Source organism: Podarcis filfolensis, assembly GCF_964270895.1.
Source record: "Podarcis filfolensis genome assembly, chromosome: 3".
NCBI lineage: Eukaryota > Metazoa > Chordata > Lepidosauria > Squamata > Lacertidae > Podarcis > Podarcis filfolensis.
In genome coordinates, this window is record NC_139606.1 from 49,942,554 (window position 1) to 49,970,489 (window position 27,936).

At 40.5% G+C, this 27,936-nt stretch overlaps 1 protein-coding gene and 1 long non-coding RNA gene across 4 annotated transcripts; one reads left to right on the forward strand and one right to left on the reverse strand.

Moving 5' to 3' along the window:
* Positions 1-16: 16 nt before the first annotated feature.
* Positions 17-8,200, forward strand: LOC310760265. Of its 2 annotated transcripts, XR_014546869.1 has the most exons (3): positions 17-356; positions 3,494-3,643; positions 5,604-8,200. It is a non-coding gene; the product is annotated as an uncharacterized lncRNA (long non-coding RNA). The 2 variants fall into 2 exon arrangements; XR_014546870.1 differs by lacking the exon at positions 17-356 and having other exon boundaries at positions 3,003-3,643.
* On the reverse strand, positions 454-27,734 carry POPDC1 (popeye domain cAMP effector 1). 2 transcript variants are annotated; one of them, XR_014546841.1, is made up of 10 exons: positions 27,293-27,533; positions 25,731-25,779; positions 23,481-23,714; positions 22,361-22,485; positions 15,940-16,127; positions 15,143-15,251; positions 11,533-11,700; positions 9,818-9,959; positions 8,613-8,796; positions 454-717 (listed from the first exon to the last, which is right to left on the reverse strand). XR_014546841.1 is itself a non-coding variant. In XM_083608422.1 (9 exons), the coding sequence occupies exons 3-9, from the start codon at positions 23,701-23,703 to the stop codon at positions 8,690-8,692; spliced, it is 1,062 nt and encodes a 353-aa protein (XP_083464548.1). In that variant the 5' UTR covers positions 23,704-23,714; positions 25,731-25,779; positions 27,293-27,734; the 3' UTR covers positions 5,901-8,689. The 2 variants fall into 2 exon arrangements, 1 of the variants encoding a protein (XP_083464548.1); XM_083608422.1 differs by lacking the exon at positions 454-717 and having other exon boundaries at positions 5,901-8,796; positions 27,293-27,734.
* Between the last annotated feature and the right edge of the window lie 202 nt (positions 27,735-27,936).

The window sequence follows — 27,936 nt, forward strand, 5'->3', positions numbered from 1 at the left end:
AGAAAAAGAAAAAGAAAAAAAAGAGGAAAGATCACCAAAGCAATTCAGAGACCATCGGATCTTGTCATTTGAATGTGAATTTCAAGGATAATGTGCCACAATATTTTTCTCATCCTTAACAGATTTGCGCCAAATGTATTGGTCTGCTTTCCTTTGGGCCACATGAATGAGGCTGAGTCTTATTGTCTAGCCAGTCCAGGACCTCCATACACACTGCCCAGGCTTGTGACCTGGGGAGGTCACGTCACTGCTGCAAACACAACTGTTTGACTTCACCTCCAGAGGTGCACTCCATTGTCTCTGAAGACCGACAGATGCCAGCAACAACAAAACAAAGCATATTTATTAAAAATAGGGTGAGTTTCCTAAATTGCAATTCCAGTAGTTGCAAAAGGAGATAAGAATGACAAGTCTTTTAAATACTAAGAATTAAAGATTATCCGTTTCAGCAGAAGAAAATAGAGTTCTTCCAGTGATGTGAATTTCATAAGCAGGTTTCCTCTTACCTTATCAATTCTCATTGGTTAAGCAATAATGCTTGTTCTCTGCTTAAAAGCCATAAAGAGGTCTACAGTGCCGCTGTTTGTGTGCACAGAGGAACCACATAAAGCAGTCCCTGGGATGAATATTGCCACCTGGAGAGTCATTCATGTGCAGGGCTAATCAAATTGATAAATGGCTTCTTCACATCACTGCAAATGGCTTTAAAAAGGAGATCTGAAATAATGGGGGTGAGGCAGAGAAATAATCAGTTTATCCGCATGTCAAGTCACACTACAAATAAGGGGTAGTTCATATATCTTCAGCTATAATGGCTACTCTAATCCAAGGCGTGTGTGACTCTCTGGAATCCTCACCCGATTCTAAGGCACAGTTAGTGATCTGTTCCGGACGGGAGCTGCTTTCCTATGTGCTTACCTCTACATGACAAATTTATGCTTGTGTATATGCCAATCTAATTGTTCTGGCATCCATAAAATAAATTTATTGTTATCTTAACAGAGTAGTTGTGACTTCAATGCAGGGATGTAGCATAAACCATTCATAACACAAAGTAACTTCATAAGAGCAAAAATGTAGCGTGCCAATTCAGCAACAACAATAGCTTTTTTAAAATAAGAGCAAAAATGTAGCACGACCATTTAGTCAGCTGTCCAAATCTGTTGACTGTCATACACCCCACTGTATGGCTCACTCTGATTCTAGTCTTTTAAAAGTACTAATAATTTTTTTTGTGTGGTTATAAGCATAGCAGCTGTCTTATTTTTCTTCTCCCTGTAGCAGCCCTGCCACCATCACCACCATACAGGCCCCCCCCCCTCAATATGCCCCAGTGGTCCAGGGCAGATTTTCAGGCTGTGCAAAGGTGGAAGAGAGAGGGGACTCTGAAAGTTCCACAAGTAAACCTTCCATTGCGCAAGCAAGCTGCCACAACTGAATCTCGCCCAATATTTCATTTGCGAATGCCTAAGAAACTAAGCCCAGTTCACAATAGCTACAAGGACAGCCCTGCACAATAGGTTTGCAGTATAGTGTTGGCAGACAGTGGCAATAACTTCAGTGCAAAAGCACTGCTTAGTTGAAGGTGCTGGGGATTCATTTAGTCTCTCCAACCAGAAATGGTGCCCTACGATGGTGGGATGATTCTTAAATTAGACTGGGTGTGTAGCAATTATGAGATGGACAATTTTCCACCTGCCTGCTGTATAATACACTGAGCTTCAGAGTTTTACACTACATTTGATTGTGGTTTTATATCTTGATTTTATTCTGTGAATCGCCCTGAAACCCCTGGGTATAGGGCTGTGTATAAATTCTAATAATAATAATAATAATAATAATAATAATAATATAATATGAGATTCATGTTGATTCTGTGTTGCTGTTCTACCCAGCTTCTTATTGCCTAGGCTAAAGGTGCTTCCAGATGACCTGTTTATTGACCATGCCAGATATGGTTTTAGGGTACCATGACCAGTTCAGCCACAGGGGGGTGCCACAACAATGCTGTAGAATGGAGTATGAGAGGCCGCTGAAATTTGTTGAGTTCTCCTTCATGGAGCTGTAGGTGGCAGCTTCTCAGAAAAGGATCTCCAGACCCTAGCCTAGACCAACTCTGCCCACACAACGTGGCCGTTGTATCTTCCTGACCAGAAAAGAGTTGTAAGAGGGCTTCCTGTTGAGCCTTGCTTGTGCAACAAGGGGGTTATGCGTATGATTCAGCTGGTGGGAACCTGCTCATCAATCTTGGCTTATTTCTTAGCCCCGACCCCCTGCATTCCTCTGCTTTTACGCTTAGGTCTTGACTACTAGCCTGTCCCATGACCGTTGGCTCATGCAACACTGTTGCCCATGGCCCAGCCCTGACAATTTGTTGTTGTTTAGTCGTTTAGTCATGTCCGACTCTTCGTGACCCCATGGACCAGAGCATGCCAGGCACTCCTGTCTTCCACTGCCTCCCGCAGTTTGGTCCTGACAATACAAATATACAAATACTACAAATTGCGGATAGCTTCTGGGCAAGTAACAGATGCATCTTAGATGGGGAAATTGAAGTACTGCGTACCCTTGAGTACCCCCCCCCAGAAAAACCCACTGCTACTATACATGATTAGACTAATATCAATTTGGAATTGTTGTTACATATTGTTGTTTTTATTGTTGATGCTTTTCTCTTTTTTATTGTTTCAGGGGAAATGATTCATAAATGAAATGAAACAAATAATTTCTCCAATTACAAGCAAGATTCCTGTGCCTTTAACATCCGTGACAGGCAGAGGTTCCATAGAGGAAGCTTTCCCACGAATGCAACTGTTAAAATCACATAGCTACTGAGGAGTCCTTCCATATTTTTTAAAAAGGTAACCTCTCTACCCTGAAATAAAAGATCCAGTTAATGGAACAAACTGAGGTTTGATGTTATATGCTTTATACCTATAATTTCAGGTTCCCACTAGAATCTACTGTCAATGGCCTTTTTAGTCACTAAGGTGTTAACTGCTCATGCACTGGTACTCCTGAAACTGGCGTGCAATACCTGTGACTATTTTATAGTGGTCCTTGATACTCTATTACTGTTTGATCCCCAATAGATGCAGGCAAGCACAGCAGTTAACAGCATGCTAGCTTGGTCTTTGATTCAGTGGTTTATTCTGTTTTGAGTACTGATGCAAAACGCCCCATGTACAAAGAATACATTGAATGATTTTTACTGTTTGAACTCAAAAAGTATCCCCACTCCTTCTGCCTTGGTTTTTTAACACAAACACACAGCTCCTTTGTCAAAAGGCAGGATAAAGAGAATGAACATCACTGAACTCAATGGGATTTACCGTCTAATCCTATGCACTCAGCAGTAACGCCCCAATCTTATGCATAGGAACAAATCCCATAAAACTCATTGAAACTGTAATCAACCCCCCCCCCCCAAATCCCACAATTCGCTGTACATGTAATACGTGGAATTAACTTCCTGTGATTTTTCTGCTCTCAGATCTTCAGCATTCAGAATGATGTTTTAGACCAGGAATGTGGATCAAGAACCGTTCTCTCCCTGCTCCCCCCAATCAAGGGCTGCATTCTTTCAGGGGAAATCTGTTGGCAGTTGCATACTTGCTGTGGATGGAGGAGCATCCAAAAGTGGGTGAGCCACCCCCTTTTTTTAATGGTTTCATCATGTAGCAACCATGTCTTCTCTCTCCTTCACTCTGTCACACACAATATGGAAGAGGAAGTTTTCTCCACATGGTTGCCTGGAGAGCAAGAGGTCAGAGGTCTTCAGGTCACCTGCCCCTGAATTAGACACTTAAAAAAAAATGCATGTGGTGTCATTTGGAACTAGCGCTGCAGACTCCAAACTCTTAAGTAATATCTGTCATTTTGAAGAATTGCATAGAAATCAAAGACAACCCCATGCTGCAGTGATCAGAGAAGCCTCTGACCAAATATTGCCTTTTACTCAATTTTTCAGATGGGTACTTAATGGTCCAGTTCTCCACTCTCTCTTAAAGCACCTTTTAGTGGCTTGTCTGTTCAGTGTTTGGGGTGCATAGTATCCAAATCTGCTTTGCAAACAGAAGGCACAGTTGAGCGGCAATAGCAAGCAGATACTGGATTAGTGATCAACTTCTATGCCTTTAGTTTTGAGTAAGTGGGATGCAGCAGACCAATGGCCTTTTTCTAGTTTAATTACAGGGAGTAATGAAATCCCATCTCTCAGATATTAATGCATGTACTCAATGGGATTACTGCATTTGTTTTACACATACAGATGCATTAACACTTTGATTTAATGTTGGTGGCTCTGTATAATATTGTTCATAATGTACAGGCTCCTTGCTCAGTTGCCAGGTCTGGGCTGGTGACTAGAGTATTTTCAAGAAGAATATTGTCTATATATTTTATCTACCTTTTTTTAAGTGTAGCAATGTCTGTGAACAGAGCAACCTCTGCTTTGCATGCTTTTTGTGTCATAGGTGGCTGGGCTGATTGTTTTAGCTTAAGTCAATCAGTAGCTGAAATTTCATTTCTGCATCACCTTTTACTATAGAGGATGAAGGGGAATTCATGTCCCAAGAGTAGTTTGTACAGGAAAGCAGGATGTGGTCTTAATATTTTATTAATCTCCAAGGAGGAAATTAAGGAGAGGCATAAGTGCTCAGTTACTAGAACCGGATGGTATTTAGCAGAATACTCTGCTTATAAGCTTGTTTGTGGGGGAGGTTCTAGTACATACAAGATTTTCCCAAGTGCACTTTTACTGCCCAATTCTTACAACGGAAGAAATGCTTCTGTCTCTGTATCCTTAGTAGCCTTGAAGCTTTTGAAGGAGGCTTACCTACTGCTTAGGAAAATTCATTGTTGTTGTAGGATTAATATTTCCATTTCCAGTGCATGTTCTGACAGCTTTCTATTCCAGTGTAAAAAAGAATGCCAAATGCAGATAGGCGGGCAAGAATTTTGGATGCCAGATGACATAAAAGTAATCTGATAATTTGCAAAGTTAGGCATTTCAGGCATATTTTAACCATAATAAATACAGCTAAATTTGTTACCTTTTATATAAAATAGTATATTTACTGAATACTTGAACTAGTATGACTCTTTGTAACTTTTCCTATTCTGAAAGAAAGCTATTAAAATGTTTAAATGTAGGGTAGTATCTGCCCCCCCCCAATTATTTCCAATCTGACATCTGTAATAATTCTTCTGTCAGAAAGCTGAAATTGTTTTATTTTCCCTATTAACTTTTTCAGGAGCACAAGTCCATTCCTTTTCACAGCTGTGACTAGCATGATATGAAAGTCAGAAAAAGCATTTGATTCAATCCAACTCATGCTTCTTATGACTAATATTTTGAAACCAACTTGCATGATACTTATTGGGGGGGCGGGCTTTAAAATATGAAATGTGCATGATCCACACAAATATATAAAATTTGATAAGCATATTGGGAAAACTTCTCAACTAGATTTCATACCATAGCCTGGTGACCACAATTTGGTAATAAAGGACCACTAGACGCCTCTTTTCATTGTTTGGGACTACTTTGCAGGTCTCGCAATGAAGTGGGGCAGTTCCATGCTTGCCACAAAACCCCTTAGGCATGGGGGTGGAATATGTTGCTGTTCAGGCAGGTAACAACTCCCAGAGAAATTGGCTATGCTGGTTGGGGCTGCAGAGTTAGAACCCAAAAAGATCCCCTCAGGGCACCTCCTCATGGAAGGTACAAGTCCTACAGAAGATTAAGTCTTCAAATCTCAGCATCAGGTCATTAATAAGTCAAGGATACTGTTGAGGATGCCTAAGAATGTGGTTGTACATTACAACAGGACATAACAAATTCCCTATGCTGCTAGTATTTCATATTAGCTGGCGGATAAAGAAGAGGTCTAAAGAAATGCAGGTATGTAATATGTATTTATTGTATTATTGTACAGAAAAATTAAATCTCTCTCATATACGCTTTTCAAAAAGCTTTATTCCAGTTAGTAACATTGTGCCATATGTGCAGCGTCAATATAGCAGTGAATTATAGCTGCATCACACTATAAACTTGTATAGTCTAGTCCAGTCATATTCATTTTTTAAAACATCAATAACAACTATACTGGAAAGCAGTATTTCTCTGAAGGATAAATCCAGCAAAGGTGCAATTCTAGCTACTTTACATAAAGGGAAACACCTACAAGTGTGAATAAGCCAGATCCTTAAGCCAGCTCCTGATGACCATGGGGTTATTTGAAAAACTGGAGAAGAGATCTCAATGCTGCACTTCCTAGCCCTCAAAATCTTCAGTTACGTAAGGGATATATAGTCTAGTAAATATCTGTATGGTGCAGTCCTATAGTCCCTGGGTGGGTGGTCTCTGGGACCAAGGAATATTATTCAATCATTGCCTGTGTTCCAATAGCTAAAGGCAAAAAAAAAAAAAATGTTATGAGGGAGGATTGGAGGTAGTTTGGGATCTGCTGGATGCAAAACGCTGCTGTTTTCTGGATCCATTTCTGAAATAGAGCTGAAAGTTTGACAGCCGTGCCTAGGGCTAGTATGGTTATTGTCTTCCTACTGGGACTAATGGGTATGGATTTTTAAAAAACCAAAAACATGCCAGCAAGGGGGGTGGGGAAAGGACTCCTTCATTTCCTGCTGGCAGAAGTCCAGCAGGACTGTGGTTTGCCCACCATGACAACTACTTCTCCCCTCCCATGTAAGAGTTCTTTGCTATTTAAATGAGGTTCTCTTTCCAGAGACTTCTGCTAATGACATCCCACTCTTGTAGCCTTTTCATTATGATGCTTGCAATTAACAAATGTTTGCAACAGCCAGCTTAGAAAAACCACAGAGATGACATTCAACAAATTAGCTAAAATTATATACTTCCATTATTTCATTGGTAGTTAAGCACATCCTTAAATTTTCCAGTTTTAATCTATGGAAGTGTTTAATTTGGGATGAAGAAATCTCTGTATTACCATAAATACATATCCGATGCAGCTGGAATCGAAATAAAAAAGGCATTGTGTTATTCTCTCCATCAGCATTTATGCCACAGATTACAATTTACCATTACTGCCAATAATTCTATGTTTATGCAAAGCCCAATGGAAAAGCAACATTGGATGTATTCTATTCTTAGAAAAGGAGTGTAATGTAAGCACATATCAAACATTGATGCACATAATGAAGTACAACCTACAGCAGTGATAGAAAACTTTGTGGGCCTCCAGATATTGGAGAACAAATTTGCCTTAGTGTGGTAAATGTGCTATATAATGGGGAATTGTTGTTCAACAACAATGTGCAGGGGAACAGATTCCCCACCACTGGCCAACATCCCACTGAGGTCAATGGCAAACGCCCACTCATTTTAATGATTTGAGACTAATTAAAGCACTGTGACTCTGCCCTACCACATGAAATGCTGGTGCATTTACCCAACAGTACACCGCAAATCAATTTTGTTGCAAAAGTATTTTGAACTCCTAATACTTCAGGTTTTGTGTCCAGTTATAATAGACATCACATTATAGAACCATTCATAAACATTACACATGGCTGAAAGGGAAAAAAAGGTGGTTACAATTAAGTTATCTTTATGATTGCAATATTATTTGTACCAGTTCACAAAGCATGTGCCATGATTAAGAATACAGTCATACTTTGGAAGTCAAACAGAATCTGTTCCAGAAGTCCATTTGACTTCCAAAGCGTGGCTTCCGATTGGCTGCGGAAGCCCTGTCTGACATTTGGATTCCAAAGAACGTTCGCAAACCAGAACACTCACTTCCGGGTTTGCAGCGTTCGGGAGCCAAAATGTCTGAGTGCCAAACCTGCACATCAGCACAAAATGGGAGCTAGGAGAATGTGGAGCAACTCCTGTATCCCTCCTACAAATAGACATATAGTGTGATTGTGACACATAACACAATAGATTGATTACATATTTCAGCTTTGACTGTGCTCAGTCTTATTATTAGGCAGGGCTGGTGAAGATGGGAGTGGCCTCAGCCCAGATGACTGCTTTCCCCCTACTGACTCAACAGGTGGCCTAGGCAGGGAAGGAGCCTGCACCACTGCAAGTGTAGCAGCAACAGCCGATTCTTGCGCTTCCAAGTCCCACAAATGTGAGGTCAAAAGAAGGCTCAGGTGTCAAGCTTATCTGTGTATTAGTACTGCATTGATTGGCTTAAAAGCCAAACCTAAAACCAGTTTTTAATGGCAAAGCTTTGCAAATTAATCAATTTGATTTGTTGGAACATAAACTGAAAACCAAAGTTTGACACCTTGTTTAAAACCCCATTTCCAGACACATTTGCTCCAGTCCAAGAATCCACCGAAGCTGTGAGGATTTTCCCATTCACTTCAAAGGAGAAGCCATTCCTGTGCAGACGGTTCCATTACAAGCACAGACCTTTCTACACTATTGCTTCAAACAGGGCATTCTACTCCTCTAATCACACAAAGCTCCAGAATGGGGCTTCAAGTCCCACTAAAACCAGCATTATTTATTTTTCAGGTAATATGGTTAAGGGGTTCAGTCACAGTCTTTTTTCTGGCATCTCTGTGTGTAGCCAAATATACATATGTATTTTAAAAAATCAAAAAATAACCTTATGTGGTTTAGCAAGTTTTCTGTGTCTGCCACACTTGTAGTAGTTCACTGAAATTCCGCTCAGCAAGATCACTACTAAACTTTAGTTGATTTGACTGATGGGGGATGAAAGACATCATCTTCCACACTTTCTTCAATTGGTTTCATTTTTGCTGATGTTCTTAGACAAGGAGATGGCTGACCTGTCAACCGTGAAAAAAGGAAATAACTTAAAAATAAATTATTACACTTCAAAAAGGAAACAAAAACCAGCACTCCTCCCACCACTACCACCCATATTCTAAGTAAGAAGGTATGTGTCCTTTCAAGGAAATTGAGTGTTTCGGTTTAAATCTGAACATGCTGGTTTAGAGGGAATACTGGTGCCAGCCAGGCAAACAATAAAAAACAGTGCCATCTGTAGTTCATTTTCAGTATTGCTCCCCATCTTGAGCAGTACTATTAAGGATGTGAGCACTTTCTCAGTCTTTTGGAATCTAAAATGCATGTAATAGGAACATTTCGGGGGGGGGGGCGGAATACCTTAAAAGGCTGCAAGCATACAAAAACAAAGCATTATCAATTCAGTTTGAAAGTAAAGCTGAATGCAAAAAAGCAGAATTATGAAATCCATAGCAGCTAGTGTTACTTTATTCATTCAATTATAAAAAAAATCTGTACTCTCTAATCAACAGTAGTTCTTGCTCAGATCAGCACCTAACACAATGGGGCACAGCATGAAAGCTTGCAATAAATATTACAATTCGTGGCCCTTTAAACTACATTGGGGGGGATACTGTTTTCATTAGTTAGCATGTTATGTATTTTTGTGTTTCTATATTGTAAACCACCCTGTGATCCTCAGATAAAGGGTGGTATAGAAGTTTAATAATTAAAGTAAAACCTGCATAGCACTTGATAATTTGCGACCGAATGTAGAAACTGTGGCACATTGAGAAAGATGAGATACAAGATATGAATGACGAGCCTGTGAAGTCTGAACTGCAATGTCCCATTCACACATGAAAATCATTGCTTGATTGCAGTCACTGCACAAGGAGCATGAATGTGAGAACATAATTTTTTTAAAAAAATCATGGCCTGAACCCACAGACTAATGTCTGAGTGTAATGGTATTTCCCCTTGTGCTAAAGTATTTCACCCCACAACACATCCTCATGACACTTGCGATTGACTAGCTGGAAATGTAGGTTAATGACTCACGAAGGGTTGAGGCAGTGGAAGTCCCACGGAGAAAATGTTGCAAGCCATCTTCGCCATCACTTGAACTAGCCATGCTGTTTCTCATTTGCATCACAGAAAGTTGTGAGCACAAACTGGGCTGTCGATCTATTTTCTGGGATGTCTGTAGAGAAACAAGTTATACCAAAAAATTCATCATTAATCAACCTGAACATATATTTATTTGCATTTCAGTACCAATCTTGCTTCCTCCAAGGAGCTCAGAATGGCAGACATTTCTTCCATTCTCACCAATTTTGCTCACAAAAGCAATTATAGTTTGTATGCCACCCTATACCCATAGATCTCAGGGTGGTTCACAATATAAAAAACAAAATACACAATAAAGACAACACAATAAACCCCCCTTCCACAACACATTTTAAAAGGGCATCAGATGTCAATCAGCCAAAGGCCAGGTTAAAGAGGAATATTTTCACCTGGTGCCATTAGCTGGGCTAGGCTAAGAACTGGAGAATGATCCCAGGATCACCTGATGAGCTCCATGGCTCTGTGAGGATTTGAAATTGCTTCCTCCTGATCCAAGTCTGACACTCTGCTACATCACTGGAGCTTGCCATATATGTGATAGGCCATACATACCTTTTCCAGGGAACTGGGATCAGCTATTAGCAGGGCTCATTTAAGTAGATCCCCCCAGGCTCGATTTATAGTGTATTTATAGTGTGTGTGTGTGTGTGTGTGTGTGTGTGTGTGTGTGCGTGCACGCGCACACACACACACACACACACACTCTGAGGGCAGGAATTGGATGGTTTGGATAGATGATTTTTTGAGATGCTCTGCTAGTAAGAGGCCTTTAGAGATAATTATTTGTGGAATTCTTACTTTCTACATTTGTATGCTAAATGCCGTTTTCCCGGACACTTCAAAATGGTACGACAGTCATCACTGTGCTCTTAGTAAACTGCATGCTTAACAAGAGTCAACAGTGTGATGCAATAGCAAAAAAAGAGAGAGCTAATACTACTCTAGGCTGCATCAACAGAATTATAGTGTCGAGATCAAGGGAAGTAATAGTTTTGCTTTATTCTGTCTTGGTCAGACCACACCTTGAATGCTGTGTCCAGCTCTGGGCACCACAATTTAAGGAGGATATTAACGGGCTGGAATGTATGCAGAGGACGATGATCGAGATGATCAAAGGTCTGGAAACCAAGTCTTAAGCTGAGGTAGTTGGGCACATTTAGCCTGGATAAGAGAAGATGATAGCCATCTTCAAATATTTAAAGGGCTGTCACAGGGAAGATGCACTCCCTTGAAAGGTGGTGGGCTCTCCTTCATTGGAGGTTTTTAAGTAGGGGTTGGATGAGCATCATTGTTCTGAACCATAAACCCAAACTGGCAGGCTGCTTTGCCATAAGTCTATACTTTTCTTAATAAAGCACTAGAACTGGCCATTCTGATGTTTTTGGCATCCTCCTCCAGCAAAACTCCACCCAACCATTCCCACAAGCCCTTCTTTGGGCCTAGAGTTCAGGACAGTCGTGAATGATCTAGTTGAAATTACTGCATTGAAGGGGTTGGGGGCCTTTCCAACTCTACAATTCTATGATACTATTATTCAAAATGTAACAAATATGTAAAAAAAGAGGTAGCATAGAAAGGGGAGATGCGTTTTTAAGAATTGAGGACAACAGCTACACAGTTTCCAACAGCAGAGATGAAATCCTTACCTTATCATTTAGTGTTGGATCATTTAATGAGTACAACTTGTTTGTAATATCTTTTCCAATAAGGTACTTAAATATTTCAAAGAGGAATGGTTCAGATTCCAGAAAAAAGGTAAGTCTCTCCCTGGACCAGCATAAAAATTTGCAGTTATCATCAGCAGTAATGGAGACCTGCAAATTAAGTATATTCATAGAATTAGGACTGCTTTAATGGGAGCCACTGACCACAATGCATTTTAGTTTGGATGTTCAGCAGAAAGAGACTTAACACAAAATGTATCAATAGTGGTTTGTCCTTCAAACACTACATCCACAGTCTGACACAGAATGTGCTTAATAGATAGATCATGGCCAATGGGTTCCCAAAATTTCACAGAAATTTGCAAGGAAAATTCTTCTGACGTTTTGAAAACTTGCCTTCCAAATCCATTTAATTAAAAGCAGCATGTGAACAAATCTATTGCATAAAAGGAATGAAAAAGATGGACACCAATGTCTGGGATTAAATAGGCCAAATTTGAATAAAGGAACATAGATTAACACGCTATATGCAGGCCCAAAATTTTGCTGTTGTATGTGGTCTTGCTGCTTCTACCGTCGTGGTCATATCAACAACAACAAAAATATATGCACTAATGCAATATTTAAAAATAGCAACCAATTATTATTTTTACTCTCGATATATACCAACAATAATAATATACAGAATGTTAAAAAAGAGAAAACATTAAAATAAAAAAATTAAATGAACTAATACATTAATATCACCTTTTTTTGACCTCTTTTTTTACTAGTGCTGCTGTTTGAAATCGACAATAAAATATTAAAACATTACAATGTTTAATTCTCTCGATCTGTTGCACACCATCTTTATGGCTTAGAGAAAGACAGCACCGACAAATTTAAAAACGAACGAACAACATCAGTTTATCAATAGTGCGACAAATGATACAACTGAACCAGTATGAATGCAGAAGTCTGATGGAACCCTACTGATGAGATTGAGATGCATGTGTGTAGGATTGCAGGTCAGTTCTAAGGGATGATTCACACATACACCATCCAGTAAAAGCAAAAGGTAGCTAGTTTGCGAAGGTTGACATGTGTCCAGCAGATGGCACCAGTGTACTACGAAAGAAAGAAAGACCAGAAGCCAAAGCCCACCCCAGACTCGTAGGGAAGAAATGATCAGTGATCCTGACAGGGAAGTGAATTATGAATGTGCTGTCTCCCAAAATATGTTAAAGCAAAATGATCTGTGCCCAATATAAAAGCATGCCAGGAGCATGAACCAGTTTTTACTTGGGTGTACATATTTAGTTAAACTATTCATATACCACCTGCCAAGTAAGCATCTTCTGGTGGGCTACAACAATACAATTTCCATCCCTGCATATATTTAGAAACAGAAATTTGGAAATGTGTGCCCGTCAGTCATAAAATGAACATTTTTCATTTCGTGTAAAAAAAAAAAAATGCAAAGCCTGATCTAAATAAGAGAGATGCAAAGAACTACTCCTTTAAAATTAGGTGGTTTCCTCTCAGCTCAGAACAAATCAATGACCAAAAATAATCTATTAGGAATAGTGTTAAGTATCCCATAACTGGCGTGCTCTGGTCCATGGAGTCACAAAGAGTCGGACACAACTAAACAACTAAACAACAATCCCATAACTTCCTTCCAGTGCAGAGATGAATATATCCTGACAGCTACCTCGTTTTGGCTTTATGCCCAGTTCTTGACTGGAACATATTACATCAATTACCAGTTTTAGACACTGTATCAACCCTCTGTCCTGGCTTAGTCAGGTCAAGTAGATACTGCATAGTCATAGTTAAAAACAAGAACTCACTAAAGATCTGCAGCCCCAAAACTGGGTGCTTGGTGTTACGATAATGAAGCAATGCTGCTGCAAAGTCCTAGCTTGAAGAGTAAACATGATGGGAATGTTGGGACTGTCTGTGGGAACAGAGGGGCAGTCATTTCACAGTGCGAAGCACCAGAATTACCTCAGAGTGTAATATGAGCTGTACAGGAAGTGTTTGTTATAACACTGCTGGAGTTTGGAGAGAGCAGTCATGTTTTTTTGTAACGCTGCAAAGACAGAAATAAAAGCATGTAAATACGTTTCTGTCTATCTCTTTCCCCTGCCAGGGGAAGAGGGGGTGTGTTCTTCTCACGTTTGAGAAGAATCGCCGATCGAGACCTTGCCTGCGCCTGGCTGGGGAATGCAGCCAGGGAGGTCAACAGGGAATCAAGCCGGGTGCCTGGGATTGCTGCCAGCTTCTCATGAGAAGGGCTTGAATTTCCCAACACTTGGTACAATTTTATGCGTGAAATTCAGCTTGCCCACTTCACAGTAGCCACCTTTGGGGAAACTGAGGTATCTTCACAACTTAACTTCCAGATGTACAGTGACTTTGCCTCCAAATATCACATTCTGAGATACTGCCTTCCTACCAAAAGTATACAACACCCACAGGTGGGAGGGTTTTCTCTCAACTCCCCTCCCTCGTTTCCTATCTTTAACACATCTACTTACCATCGAATCAAGTCCCTACTTCTCAAGCCAATACCTACTCTGCTTCCTTTCCCATTGAGCAGCCACTATTCCTCTGGCCTCCCCTTTTACTTAGGAGATGGACAATTGTCAGCATATATATATATACAGTGGTACCTCGGGTTACATACACTTCAGGTTACATACGCTTCAGGTTGAAGACTCCGCTAACCCAGAAATAGTGCTTCAGGTTAAGAACTTTGCTTTAGAATGAGAACAGAAATCGTGCTCCGGCTGCGCAGCAGCAGCTGGAGGCCCCATTAGCTAAAGTGGTGCTTCAGGTTAAGAACAGTTTCAGGTTAAGTACTTAACCCGAGGTACCACTGTATATTGTGTGTGTGTGAGAGAGAGGGAGGGAGGGAGAGAGATTTTCTTGGTTTACAAAAGTACATGCCTCATCTCTTTTTTCAGGTTATACAGTCTTTTCTACAGATCAGTTACATTTGTTACGAGACATTTTAGTGTTGAGTACAGTTTAAGGTCAGCAAGAAAAGGGGGGAGGGGTAGTGAAATTTTTATTTACAATTGTCATCTTTTTATTAAAAAAAACAGGGGCCTTGGAGTTCAAAATCATTTTAGAATATGGAAGTACTATTGCTGCCCGTATTTATCTTCAGTGCTTCTTTTGAAGTAGATTAGTGTTCAGATTAACATTATGCATAATCCTGGATAGCTCACTTGGCGAGAATGTGGTACTTATAACACCAAGGTTGCAGGTTCAATCCCAATATGGGACAGCTGTGCATTCCTGCAGGGTCCCTTCCAACGCTACAGTTCTATGTTTTCTTAGTCCCACAACAGATTCATATGAATATTTTATCCAATATTTATTATGGTACTTGCGTTAAACCTTTAGAATCCAAAGAGAGAAACTATATAATTTTACAGCTCTCAACAAGCAACACAACACTGCCACTTTTGCATCTAGAATGATAACGATTATATTCTCCAACATTAACATCTGAAAAGGCCATATGAAAAAGTTAACTCTATAGCACCACATATTTTTTTCATCAAGAATTACATTCACACCCAACAGAACAGTTCCATACCTGGAACTTCTCACCTCGATGCATCTGAGTTGATCGAAATTCAGGAGAATCTATAAAGGCACAGGGGTAAATATTATGCAGAAAATGCCCTCGATAGGAGACCTTCATTCTGATGATAAAAATATGAAAAACATATGAAAATACCAGAGGCACAACAATTCAATTCATACAATAATTTATTATGTTTAGAACCCTGGAAAGTTGGGATTCAAAAACAGATATGTTTTTGAATATAGCAGGATTCTCACTTCAGAAGGTAGACTTGCATATCATGAAGTGGGGTAGAAACAAACTAGACATGGAGAATTATGGGAACTCTATTTCATTAAAGGTCACAGAGCAACACCCTTAACAAATAACATTCCCCATGATTCTCTATGATTGTTAAAGTGGTATAATATTGCTTTAAATGTGTTGTGTGGGTAGAACTCTGATTTAACACTAAGGTATAGTTAAACAAAGTGAATCAACAACTTAGGAATCACGGTGGCATGAGAGAGTGCTACAGCTCACTGACACCAAAAAAGTAGGTGAGATGCCAAGAAGCAATTGGCTCAAGCACTGTAGAGATCAGTAAAGGTTACTGCTACCTCAAAGCAGTATCTTAAAGCAATGGAGGAAAGCAGCATTGAATTGCTACTGCATACATTCAAATTATTCAAAACTAATGTTATGTATAAAAGAGGACACAAGTTATTGTATATTGCAGTCCCTTTCCATTTTCATTTCCACTTTTCCACACTTCAATTATGCCATGAAAAGGACTACTCCTGGTTCAAACTTTTTCAAGCACGTACTTTCCTTTTAACAGGATGCTTAATCGATCATCCACTGATGTTTTGTCCTCTGCAGCATACGCTTGACCTGTTTTTAGTGTCTGAATGTTGCAGAATTGTCCTGTCAGTCTTTGGAACAACTCTGGAGGCACATGGAGTGGTTCAAACATTCTCTTATACAGACTGTTGAGCTCCTTGTCTATCTTTATCTATAACACAGAAAGTAAGTATTTCTCAGCATTGACTCTAAAATATACTTTTTACCCAAAACACATAAACATACAAACCAGTGACAACTTTATTCCAATGTAGCATCAAAGAAACTGACAAATGGGATACATCTAACACTATAGTTATACATATAAACAGATGTACTTTTGCCATAGAAATTTAAATAATAATATCAGAGTTAGAAGTTGCATTGTATTTTTCTCTGTGTGGAAATACCAGTTTCTTCCAGCCTACATTTAAGCTAGGAAGTGCCTATACAGTTTAAAATGTTTCAAAGGGCACGGGTGGCACTGTGGTCTAAACCACGGAGCCTCTTGGGCTTGCTGATTGGAAGGTCAGCAGTTTGAATCCACGTGATAGGTAAGCTCCCATTGCTTTGTCCCAGCTTCTGCCAACAGAGCAGTTCAAAAGCACACCAGTGCAAGTAGATAAATAGGTACCGCTGCGGCAGGAAGGTAAACGGCATTTCCGTGTGCTCTGGCTTTCATCACAGTGCTCTGTTGTGCCAGATGTGGTTTAGTCCTGCTGGCCACATGACCCAGAAAGTGATATCACACTCATGGCTACAAGCAGATGTAACCAATGCAGCAATACAGATATAAATGGCAATAGAATTATATTCTAATAAAATAGGTAATCAGATCTTTCCTTATTTTCCCAGTTATTTCTCTACCTGTTGTAGCATAGAGCTGGTGAAGCACAGTGACTAAGAGTACAGTCCTCTAAACGTTTCCTCAGTGGGACCTGCATCTGAGTTCAATGAAACTTGCTTCCATCTAGATGTTTATAGCCGAAGAGACTGACCTACAAATCAGGATGCATTCAGGTCAAATCTCAATTTGGCTGTGAAATAGCTAGGTGACCTTCAACATGTCTCCTTATATCTCCACACACTCCCAACTGCAATAAGGGGGTAAAAAAATGTCACAGGGCTAGAGTGAGAAAAGCAAGTTATGTGAAGCACTTTGAGCACTCTACAGGTAATGCTCAACAGCAAAGTACTAATATAATTATTTTGGTTCTTTGCTAAGATGCGGAAGATGGCCAGAGAGCCCTGAAAACAACTCTAAAGGCTTGCAAAAGCCAGTCCATTATAAGATGCTGTAGGAAAGAGAAAACAGTGTCTGAAGAAGTGTGCATGCACACAAAAGCTCATACCAAGAACTAACTTAGTTGGTCTTTAAGGTGCTACTGGAAGGAAAAAAATTTTTTTGTTTTGACTATGGCAGACCAACACAGCTACCTATCTGTAGCATTCTACACTCATTTATGCACCAAAACAGGAAACAGGGTGAGAAAAAAACTGGCTCATATCTAGCTGTGCTCCTGAATCAATAGAGTTACTACCCAGGACACAGTGTCCTACCGTATCTAAAAACATTAGCAGATTGAGCAGAGACCAAATTGGTTTGCAAAGAGAGGAGAAAGTGGGTGTCATGAAGAGCAAAAACAGGAAAGGCTTCAGCACTAGACAAATAAGTATCGGAGGCATAACAGAGGCATAATTCAAGGAAAGAGAGTTTGTCTGTAGTTTAGATTATTTCTTGCTAATAAATAAGAAAGGAAAAAGAGGTGTGTGCTCTGTGGGGAAAAGAGCTTTGCCCTTGGGTTTAAAGAGAAATGTGAGTATTCATTTGTCATAAAGATGCTAGGAGTCTTGCAAGCTGTTCTGCGTTCTCAATTTTTTGCCAAGTAAAAACCACATAGAGGATTTTCTCCCTTATCCTTTCAGTTCATTTAGGTCAAAGTGTTATTTCATGCTTCATTTTCATACTGTTCACTCATGCCACAGTGAACAGATGCTACAGAACAGCTGTAGAAAGTGCAGTGTGAGAGGACTACTCTAGATGAAAATTATTCAGCAGTAAAGCAGCAAATATCATGTGGATCTCCATATAAACTGTGCCCATATGCAATGTATCGCAGAACTAGAATGACTTTATTAGCAGGAAATAAAACCTATGTAACTTGCACTTTTCAAACAATATCTGAATCAAAACACAACCATGCTTTGAAATTTGAATTTCTCTTAATTTTGCTATGCAATTCTTCAGCCAAGTAAAAATGCATAAATTAAAGCTAAGTGTGCATATATATGGAGAGATAGCACTGCAAAAATTGTGCAAAATAGCATATAATTGTGTGTATTAGGAGAAATTAACACTAAAATGCTGGTGAATTTAAAAAAAAGAAATGCATACTGGCAAGGAAATGTTGAGAACTGAGTATTAGGAAAATGAGAAACAAAAGCGACAGATTTGACCATCCCTACTCAACATTAAAGGCTGCCTTTTAAAGGCTTCTAATAAACTGCACATCAAGTTCCTGTTTTCCCATGCCAAAGCTTTCAGTTGCATTGGTGTTCTGCTGTTGACATATTCAGCTTAGGAGGGAAGAGAAAAGCCTGAAACATTTTAAGTTTTTGTGCAATGACTGTAAGAATGAGTCATCTAGCTTGCTGTGCTGTTTTCATTTTTTATTTATATATTAAATCAAATCTAACTGGATTAAATGAAACACTCTTAATATTTCAATTTTGATGTGGGTTTTATATTCATCATGAATAACCAAACTGTGAAGGATATTGGAAAGCAGATGAGCTATTGAGTTATACACACACACACAGCAAGACAGACAGGAACAATATTGATAGCCAGAAAGCAAATCCACTGTCTAAAACAGGCAAGCAATCACAGTCACTTCAGTCTTTTGAGAAGTGGCTTCAATATTTCGTGCCAACATTTCAAGGAGGGAGCTGCAGCCCAAGATAGGAAAAGAGGTGGTAAAGGAACACCTAGCTACTCTAAATGAATTCAAATCTCCAGGGCCTGGTGAGCTGTACCCAAGGGAACTAAAGAAGCTTGCAGATATAGTGTCAGAGCCTCTGTCTATAATCTTTGAGAATTCTTGGAGAACAGGGGAGGTTCCTGCAGACTGCAGGCAGGCAAATGTTGTTCCCTATCTTCAAAACAAAAGTGGGGGGAAGAATACCCAGGTAACTACCAACCAGTCAACTTGACACTAATACCAGAAAAGGTCCTAGAACAGATAATTATAAATGGTCGGTCTGCGAGCCCTTGGGAAAGGATGCTGTGATTACTAAGATCCAGCATGGGTTTCTCAAAAACAAGTCATGCCAGATGAATCTCTCTCTCTCTCGTTACAAGTTTGGTGGATCAGGGGAAAGATGTGGACGTAGTGTATCTTGATTTCAGTAAGATATTCTTGTAGATAAAGGAACTGTTAGATGGATTTGTAGCTGGTTGGCTGGCTGAACCCAAAGAGTGCCCAAAGGAACTAATAGTTCATCATTCTGGAAAAAAGTTACAAGTGGGGCGCCACTGGATTCTGTCCTGGGCCCATTGTTGTTCTATGCCTTTATAAACCACTTGGATAACAGACTTGAGGAGGGGCTCATCAAATTTGCAGATGACACCAAACTGGGAGGGGTAGCTGATGCCACAGAAGACAAAATTGGGATTCAAGGTGACCTTAACAGTTTGGAGAACTGGGCCCAAACTAACAAAATGAATTTTAATAGGGATATATAGGCAGCAATAACCAGATAGAGGGACACCTGAATTAGACAGTAGTACATATGAAAACGGGTGGCGCTGTGGGTTAAACCACAGAGCCTAGGGCTTGCCGACCAGAAGGTCGGCAGTTCGAATCCCCGCAACGTGAGCTCCTGCCAACCTAGCAGTTCGAAAGCACATCAAAGTGCAAGTAGATAAATAGGTACCGCTCCGGCGGGAAGGTAAACGGCGTTTCCGTGCACTGCTCTGATTCACCAGAAGCGGCTTAGCCATGCTGGCCACATGACCCGGAAGCTGTCTGCAGACAAACGCCGGCTCCCTCGGCCTATAGAGTGAGATGAGCACACAACCCCAGAGTCTTCCGCGACTGGACCTAATGGTCAAGGGTCCCTTTACCTTTACATGTGAAAAGGTTCTAGGGTCTTAGCAGACCACAAACTTAACATGAGTCAACAGTGTGATGCAGCAGCAAAAAAAAATGCTATTCTAGGCTGCATCAACAAAAGTACAGTACCCTAACCAAGGGAAGTAATAGCCTCACTCTATTGTGCCTTTGTCAGACCACATCTGGAGTACTGAGTCCAGTTCTGAGTGCCACAATTTAAGAAGGATATTGATATGCTGGAATGTGTGCAGTGGAGGGTGACCAAGATGACCAGGAACAGTTGAGGAAATTGGCTATGTTTAGCCTGGATACGAGAACACTGATAGGAGATATGATAGCTACCTTCAAATAGCTAAAGGGCTGTCACATGGAGGATGGATCAAGCTTGCTTTCTCCTGCTCCAGAGGGTAGGATCCAAACAAATGGACTCAAGTTATAAGGAAGGAGATTCCGACTAAACACTAGGAAGAACTTTGTGAAGGTAAGTGTTGTTTGACAATGGAAAGGATTCCCTCAAAAGGCGGTGGACTCTCCTTGAAGGTTTTTTTTAAGCAGAGGTTGGTTGGATGGCTGTCTGTCAGGGATGCTTTAGTTGAGATTTCTGTATTGCAGCGGGTTAGACCCTCGGGATCCCTTCCAACTCTACAATTCCATGATTCTATGCTCCAAATATACCAATTCAAACAATCACAGTAAATGCAACATGGAACAAAACCCTATAAAATTTCATTCCATGAAAACATGGCCCTCCTCCCTCTGCCCTCCCCAAAAGCAAACTCCTTTTCCTTTTTTTTTATTAAAGCAACTTCACCAATGCGCAACATGATGGAGAAAGGAAGGGCTTAAACTTTCCCAGTCCAAATCATTCAAGATGGTTCCTTCACCCACCTCATGTTCCAGATGTGGGCTGCTCAATCAAACATGTGTTTAGGATCCAACAAGTGGAGCACAAGCAGGTTTACAAGAACAATTTGGAATGGGACAATAATCTGCAGTGTGCACGCCCCTTCCCACCCAGCAATCTGCTTTTGTTCAGACAATCCCAGAAAAGAAAACCACACATGTATTACTGTAACATATGGTGCCAAAGGAGGCAGGGAGCTGGAGCACTTTCCCTATGACAAAAGGCTAAAATGTCTCAGATTTTTAGTTGGGGGGCGGGGAGCTCTGAACCAGCATGTTCTTAAGAAATAGGCTACAGTTAAAAGGAGCTGTATGAAGAATGTAAAGCCTATATTAGACATTCATTTTTACATGTGGCATAGGTAGCAAGAGAGGGCCAAACCAGCTTTTTAGTTTCATACATGACAAAGCAGCAAAACATCAGCGCAGGTGCAACACTTAAAGGGAAAGTCAATACTGAACAACACAGAATCAGTTTAAAAAATCTTAAGAGGCTGGAGAACAGCTTCAGTAGGGGCTGATAGGTTATATTGCTAGGCACTGAAAGATGCACAGTTGCCCTCGAAAACAAAATAGCTGAGGAAACAAGGCACACCCATCCCCTTTTATAGAATTAACGGTAAGTCACTGATCTATAGTAACTGAAATTTTGCACTGTACTATAAAGAAAGAAATTATTTGTTGATGGCTCAAGATAACTTTGAATGACTTGCAGCATTGTATCTTCCAACAGGGCTTACTCTCAAAGAAATGTTCATAGCCTTAATCATGTACAAGGAATTTTCCTGCTTATTGCTTGATTGATGCCTTTCAATCGTATCTTGTAAAACTGGTTACAGTATTACACAGAAAAAAAATTAATATTTGATACAACAAAAAGGTCATACAGTTCAGTGATTACTGGTCACCAGCACAAACTTTGGTTTAAACCAATCTATTTTTCCTGCCGGGGTAACTGGTTTAACAGATGAGTGGAAGAAATACTCAAAGACTTGTCCCTAGTCATAATGAGCCAGATGCCCTACATCATAAAGAATCAAGTGTCCTGAAAACTGAAAAACAACCACCACCACCATAATGTGCACATTGGATTCAAGTTGAACCAAGATGGTAGGTTGCACAAATGGAAATTTGGTGGCTGTATACTAAAAAATAAATTAAAAAAAATAGGAATTCATAAAGAATTAAAGGCCTCTGTACGAAGGATTTTTATGTTTAAAACAAATACTTAAAGCAAAGCTCTTGAGAGTTATAGAAATGATAATTCATGTATTCAAGTTAGTCAACAAGCCCAGTATAGACTTATTAGAATCAAGATGGAAGAGAATCGTCCTTTTAAAGTAGCACCTTAGACATTTTATCAATAGTTTAGTGTTGATGTACATACCGGTCTTCTCTTATATAGCAAGTATATAAAATGCAAAAGGTTGATAACAAGGAATGTTGTATTCCAGATCATTATATCCACAGCACAACGGAATAGTGTTGCCCAGATGATGAATAGTGTACATCCTGCCAAAAACAAAGTGTGTCAAATGACTATGTATACACACACACATGTCCAAAGAACTATGATTCCAACAGAATACTGCAATTGGTTTTTCCCAGCCTCCTCAGTTATGTATCCCAAGAATAAAAATATTCTGTTTAGTTTACTTCCAAATAATATTATTATTAATAATAATGCTCCTCCTTAGGGCAATTAAGCTGCAAGTCATACACTGGCCCTTCGTAGGCAATGAATGCAAATGCATTCCACTGCAACTACAATATAATGTGTGCCACAGTCATAAGCATGTGTGGACAATAAGCAAAGCTCTTCACACTAAAAAAAAATCCCAGAAAACATAATGGCTGGCAGAAGGTCGCTGTGCATGCCGTTTACATGTATGTGTGTCACTAAGTACACTGGAGGTATACTGGAACCATACAGCTGTTTGTATGTACAGGCCACCTTTCTATTAAAATAATATCTAAAGTAGTTTACAAAAAATACTACAATATCAGAGACAACTAAAAACATTAATTTAAGACAGAGAATTAAAAAAAAGATGCATTAATGCAATCAGTATAGCAGTATTAGGAATTCAATTAAGTCATATACACAAAAACACATAATTACTAAAAGCTATGTAAAATGACAATAGTGTTAGTGTTTCCTGAACCTGTCAGAGAGCATTCTACAAGCTGGGTGCCACCACTGAGGAGGCCAAGTGTAACCTTACTAGTGGGGACACCCAATAGATCAGATACACTCTAAATCAATGCTCCCTCACTATGACAACAGAGCAGTCGTGTATGAGCCAGAGTTACCTCTTCTGGCTTTAACTCTTCCATGCCATACTAAACTGTAGAATCCTGTTCTGAACTGCAAATTACTTTTGTATTTCAAAAACAGTTTGTGTTGTGGTATGGAAGAAGGGGAGCGGGTACTAGTATGCAATAAGAAGAAAATCTATTTGGCATATAAAAGCTTTTGCATATTCCTAAATATTTGTTTGTCCTACCTATTATTACCATGGCTCGTAGGACAATCATATGAAGATGAAAAGTGGTTGGAATAACCAATCCAACAGCAAAACAAATATTGGCCAAATGAAACACGAGATGGTGAATCTCTCTCCAGTTTTCACAAAGAGTTTCATTCAAAGGCATAGAGATGGGATTGTTGACATCTGGGTTGAAACTCAAAGAGGTCACCATGATTGAATTTGCTTCTGTAGGATTCATCTTGAAGTTGCCTGTTAAAATGTTTTTTTAAAACAACAACAACAAAACATAAAAATAAGAATTGGAAAATACAACACATAGTTTCACACTTGCAGCTTGAATCAATGTCTTTTTCAACAGATACAAAAGTACTGGAGACCATATTCACAGATGTTAAAAACTCTTATATTTAACATTCCGAAAAGTTTTTGTGTGTGTGTGTGTGTGTGTGTGTGTGTGACTATCACTCTATTTTTAAATAAGAACAAAAGACAACATATGTATCCAAGCTGCTCCAAACTGTTTTGCTATCCACGGCAAAGTATCAGCTTTCTGCATGCATGAAGTGTATGCCAAAGGTGGCTTCTATGCTTTAGATCAGTATTGGCATGGGATGCTTAAAAATAAAGTGAGTCTCCCTTATCTATCCCACACCTATCAAACTGTCATGTGGCAGCGACATTAAATAGTTCTACTAAATATAGCACTTTACAACGCTTGAGAGGCAAAAGGCTGCACAATTTTTCTGACAGCCAATTTTAAGTGCAGCAGAAACAGGTTTACTTTATCTCCAAACACGACAGAAGGGCAGATAATGCATCTGACCACGGAGCAGAACTGTCCCTGCATGGGCATCAGCAAGGGGCACTTCTTAATTAGATACACAACCAGCCCCTAGTATTGAAGTTGAAAACTTCTTAACAGGGGCATAACTGTTTGCTTCTCTGCACTGTTTAGATTTAACAGTAGCTTTCTTGGCAGTTCCTATTCAGTTTTAATTATTTTTTCTGGTTTGTATTCATGCTTTTCAACTTGAGCCAAGTACTTTTTATTGCCTGGTAATAATAATGTCAAAATACCACCAACACATACAAGACAGTGAAGGAAAAGAACACAAATGTAACAACTTACAGGGTGGAATATTTTTTACCTTAAGTCATATTTCCTTTTTTAAATAATTTGAATTGAGTTTTCATTTTCCTACATTTCAAATTAAACATTTTACAAACTTTAAAATATCCAATGACTTCCCTTCTTCTCCTTCCATGGTTCATATTACATCTCATACTTTCTTGCATATTTTACAATAACCATTCAAATCAATTTTCCACTTTCACATCAATCAAATATTGTTTGCTCTGTTGAATTTATCTTAATGCTGCCAGTGTTTTCAGCTGTGTACAATTATTTCCCATATATTCAATAAATATTTTTTACTCTTCTTTAAATATACATTCTTCTTGCGCTCTTATTCTGTGGGTTAAACCTGAAAGTTCTGCATATTCTAACATTTTAAGTTGCAAGAACTATATGTAAAATTACCATGCAAGCACAAAGGTGGGGTGGCCGTTAACTATGCAAGAAAGCACATCAAAATTAATTTGTTGAAAGTCAGGCCCACATTAGATTTTGAATTTTAAAAGCACAGGCGTTCAACAAGACATTGAAAAAGCTTTCAACATTATAAGCATATCAGAATCCAAACTTCTTTACCTTCAATGTTACTGTAAAACCTGGCATGGGCTAGAATGTAAAATCTTATTATCACCTGCATTTTATCCTGCACTAATATTTTATTCTTATTTATTTATTGCTATTAATTTATTAGGATTATTTATGCATATAAACATTTACACATGACACAAATTGCTCAGTACAGGATGAAATACACCTTTAAGGTTGCAGTGCTTACTAGAGAATAAATCCCACTGAATTTCATGCCTAGGCTTGGGCTGCAAGTAGTAGGGTATTTTTGCACACTAGCACAAGTCACTGAGAAGAGGCAAGCTATATATAACACACCACACACACACACACAAATCCTAAGCTCTATCCGGGCACACTGCAAGCATGAAAAGCCCACACACAAGCTCCACTCTGCTTTGCCCTCCAACTCATGGAGGGCAACTGTGTGAAGTGGGAAGGAGTGGGAAAGAGATAAACTCTGAACTTTTGGTATCATGCAATACTGATCCCTGCACAGCATCACAGATAAACAAACTGTTGGGGAAATTCCCCATGGGATACCACTGTGTTTTCTGAATCACCTGGCTTTGTGCTGCTTCAGAACAAGTGTCCTTATAAATAGCTGGTGACCTGCAATCAGACAAAGTAATGCATTAATTCCACTTATTCTTAAAAAAAAGAAAAAGACAGTAGCCAAACTCTTGACTCAAAATGAAAACACATTTTATTGTTAATGCAGTTTTGCAGTATGCTCTTGTAAATCATAACAATAAACATTTGGCAGGGTTATTTCAAGCAGATCGTGACTGCATCTATTTGTATAAATTAATTCAGTTTGCATTTATTTTGCATCCTATATTTGCTGGACTTCAAATATAAAGTACACCACCTTTCATATACCTGTGAGCAGATACTTATTAAAGAATATATTTGAAATGAAAAGGAGCAAAGCAAGGAGCAACAGCAGGAGTCGTCTCCTCAGTAAGCGACTGAAGGCATCCAAGGAAACGGGTGGCAGATAAGCCCATATAGCCTGACTGCCAAATTACAGCAGGCTCTCCTCACAAAGGACCGCTGTAAAGAGATAAGCAGACCACCACTTGGGGGTGTCTCCACTGAAATGTCCCTTGACATTCCAGGCTGTGACAGAGCTTTGCGCACAAGCGGACCAGAAAGCAGGAAGGCCCTGGCTGGGGAAAACAACAGGTGCTCAGCTTAAATGGAGCCAGGCCTCAGAAAAGCTTAGGGCTTCCCCTGAATTTCAAGCATCAGGACTCATTCAAGAAGGTGCTGCAGGAGTAATAAGCAGGAACAATTAAGCATGTGAAGACTGCCTCTCTCAAGGAAAGGAAGCAAGAGGCTCTACACTCCAACTCTTAAACTGCAGCAGAGTGTGTGTGTGTGTGTGTGTGTGTGTGTGTGTGAGAGAGAGAGAGAGAGAGAGAGAGAGAGAGAGAGAAAGAAAGGGATGACTGAGTACTTATTGAGGGAACCAAAATATTATTTTGCACTTGTCACACTTTGAGCTCACCTCTGGCAGCCTATGAAATTGACCCTGGGATAGCTCAGTCAGTAGAGCATGGGACATTTAAAATCTCGGGGTTGTGGGTTCCAGCCCCACATTGGGCAAAAGATTCCTGCATTGCAGGGGGTTGGACTAGATGACACTTGGGGTCCCTTCCAACACTCCAATTCCATTAAGTTGTCTCTATGGCACAGACTAGGCAGGTAGGTGACCTTGCTAAGCTGACCCAGGTCTGGGAAAGAAGGGACTGCTATGTGCCTTGCGCTCTACTGAGGAAGCGCGGGAAACGGATTCAGCTGCGTCTCTGAGCAGGCGCAAAGTGCATTTCTGCCGCCCCTCCAGAAACTCGGCCTGGAATTCCTGCCGTTCTTCGAAGGGGGTTTGCTTGCGCTCGAGAGGGGCGCCCGACTCCCGGGGAAACTTTCTCCTGAGCAAGGGGAGGCGAGCCCGAAGGGCCACCAGGCTGCCGAGAAAACCCCTCGCGGGAGCCTCTCCCGCATCCGCAGCTGGTTAGTCGGCGGACTTGCGAGTAACAGTAACTGCAGCGTCCCGCCTCCCGTTTCGCGCGCTGGCCGCCGCCGCCTCACCCAACTTCTCCCGTCGGGGCTGCAGCCTTACCTGCCGCTCGCTTCTGAGGCGCCTCCGTCCCGCCGTGGGTCTCCTCCAGCGGCAGCTCCTCCGAGGGCGCCCTCTCTTGCTGAAGGAGTCGAGGCGAAGCACGCGCGAGCCCCCGGGGCGGAGGTTTTGACTAAAATAGGCAGCGGGCGGCAGCCGCCACCAAGTTGCGGGCGGCGCCAGCTCTCCCTTAGCACGCCGCCTGCTGCGACCTCTCGAGAGCCGCGGCGGCGGCGGCGGACGCAGCGCGCAAGCGCCGGGAAGGCGAAGGCACAGCCCCGGGCAGGCGGGCCCTTCCCTCCCTTCGCCGGCTGTTGGACGGCGAGGACTCAGGCAGATGCAAACTGCTCTGTGGCTCCCGCCGTCGGGAAGCGTTTGAAACGAGATTCGGAGTGCCTCTGAACATGGGTTGAGTGTTTCTTTTCCGCACTGAGTAGCAGAGAATATATTAGGTCCCAGTTCCTCCTCCTCCTCCTCCCCAAAAGACCAATCAAATCAAACAAGGTTTAATTAATGCTTCTATTGCAGAGGGTACTAGGCTGCTGTGCTTTGGTTCTGGAACCGATGGCCACCCGAGTAGCACGACAGGTGTAAAATAGCCTGCTAATTTCTCAGGTGAGGGAGGAGCTACGAATTAAAGAACGAGA

Coding starts and splice junctions, on each gene's coding strand:
- POPDC1 (XM_083608422.1), bottom strand. CDS start 23,703: ATGAATCCTACAGAAGCAAATTCAATCATGGTGACCTCTTTGAGTTTC. Junction 16,128..22,360: donor TGCTATATAAGAGAAGACCG/GTATGTACATCA, acceptor TCTGTGTTATAG/ATAAAGATAGACAAGGAGCT. Junction 9,960..11,532: donor ATCCAACACTAAATGATAAG/GTAAGGATTTCA, acceptor GTTTCTCTACAG/ACATCCCAGAAAATAGATCG.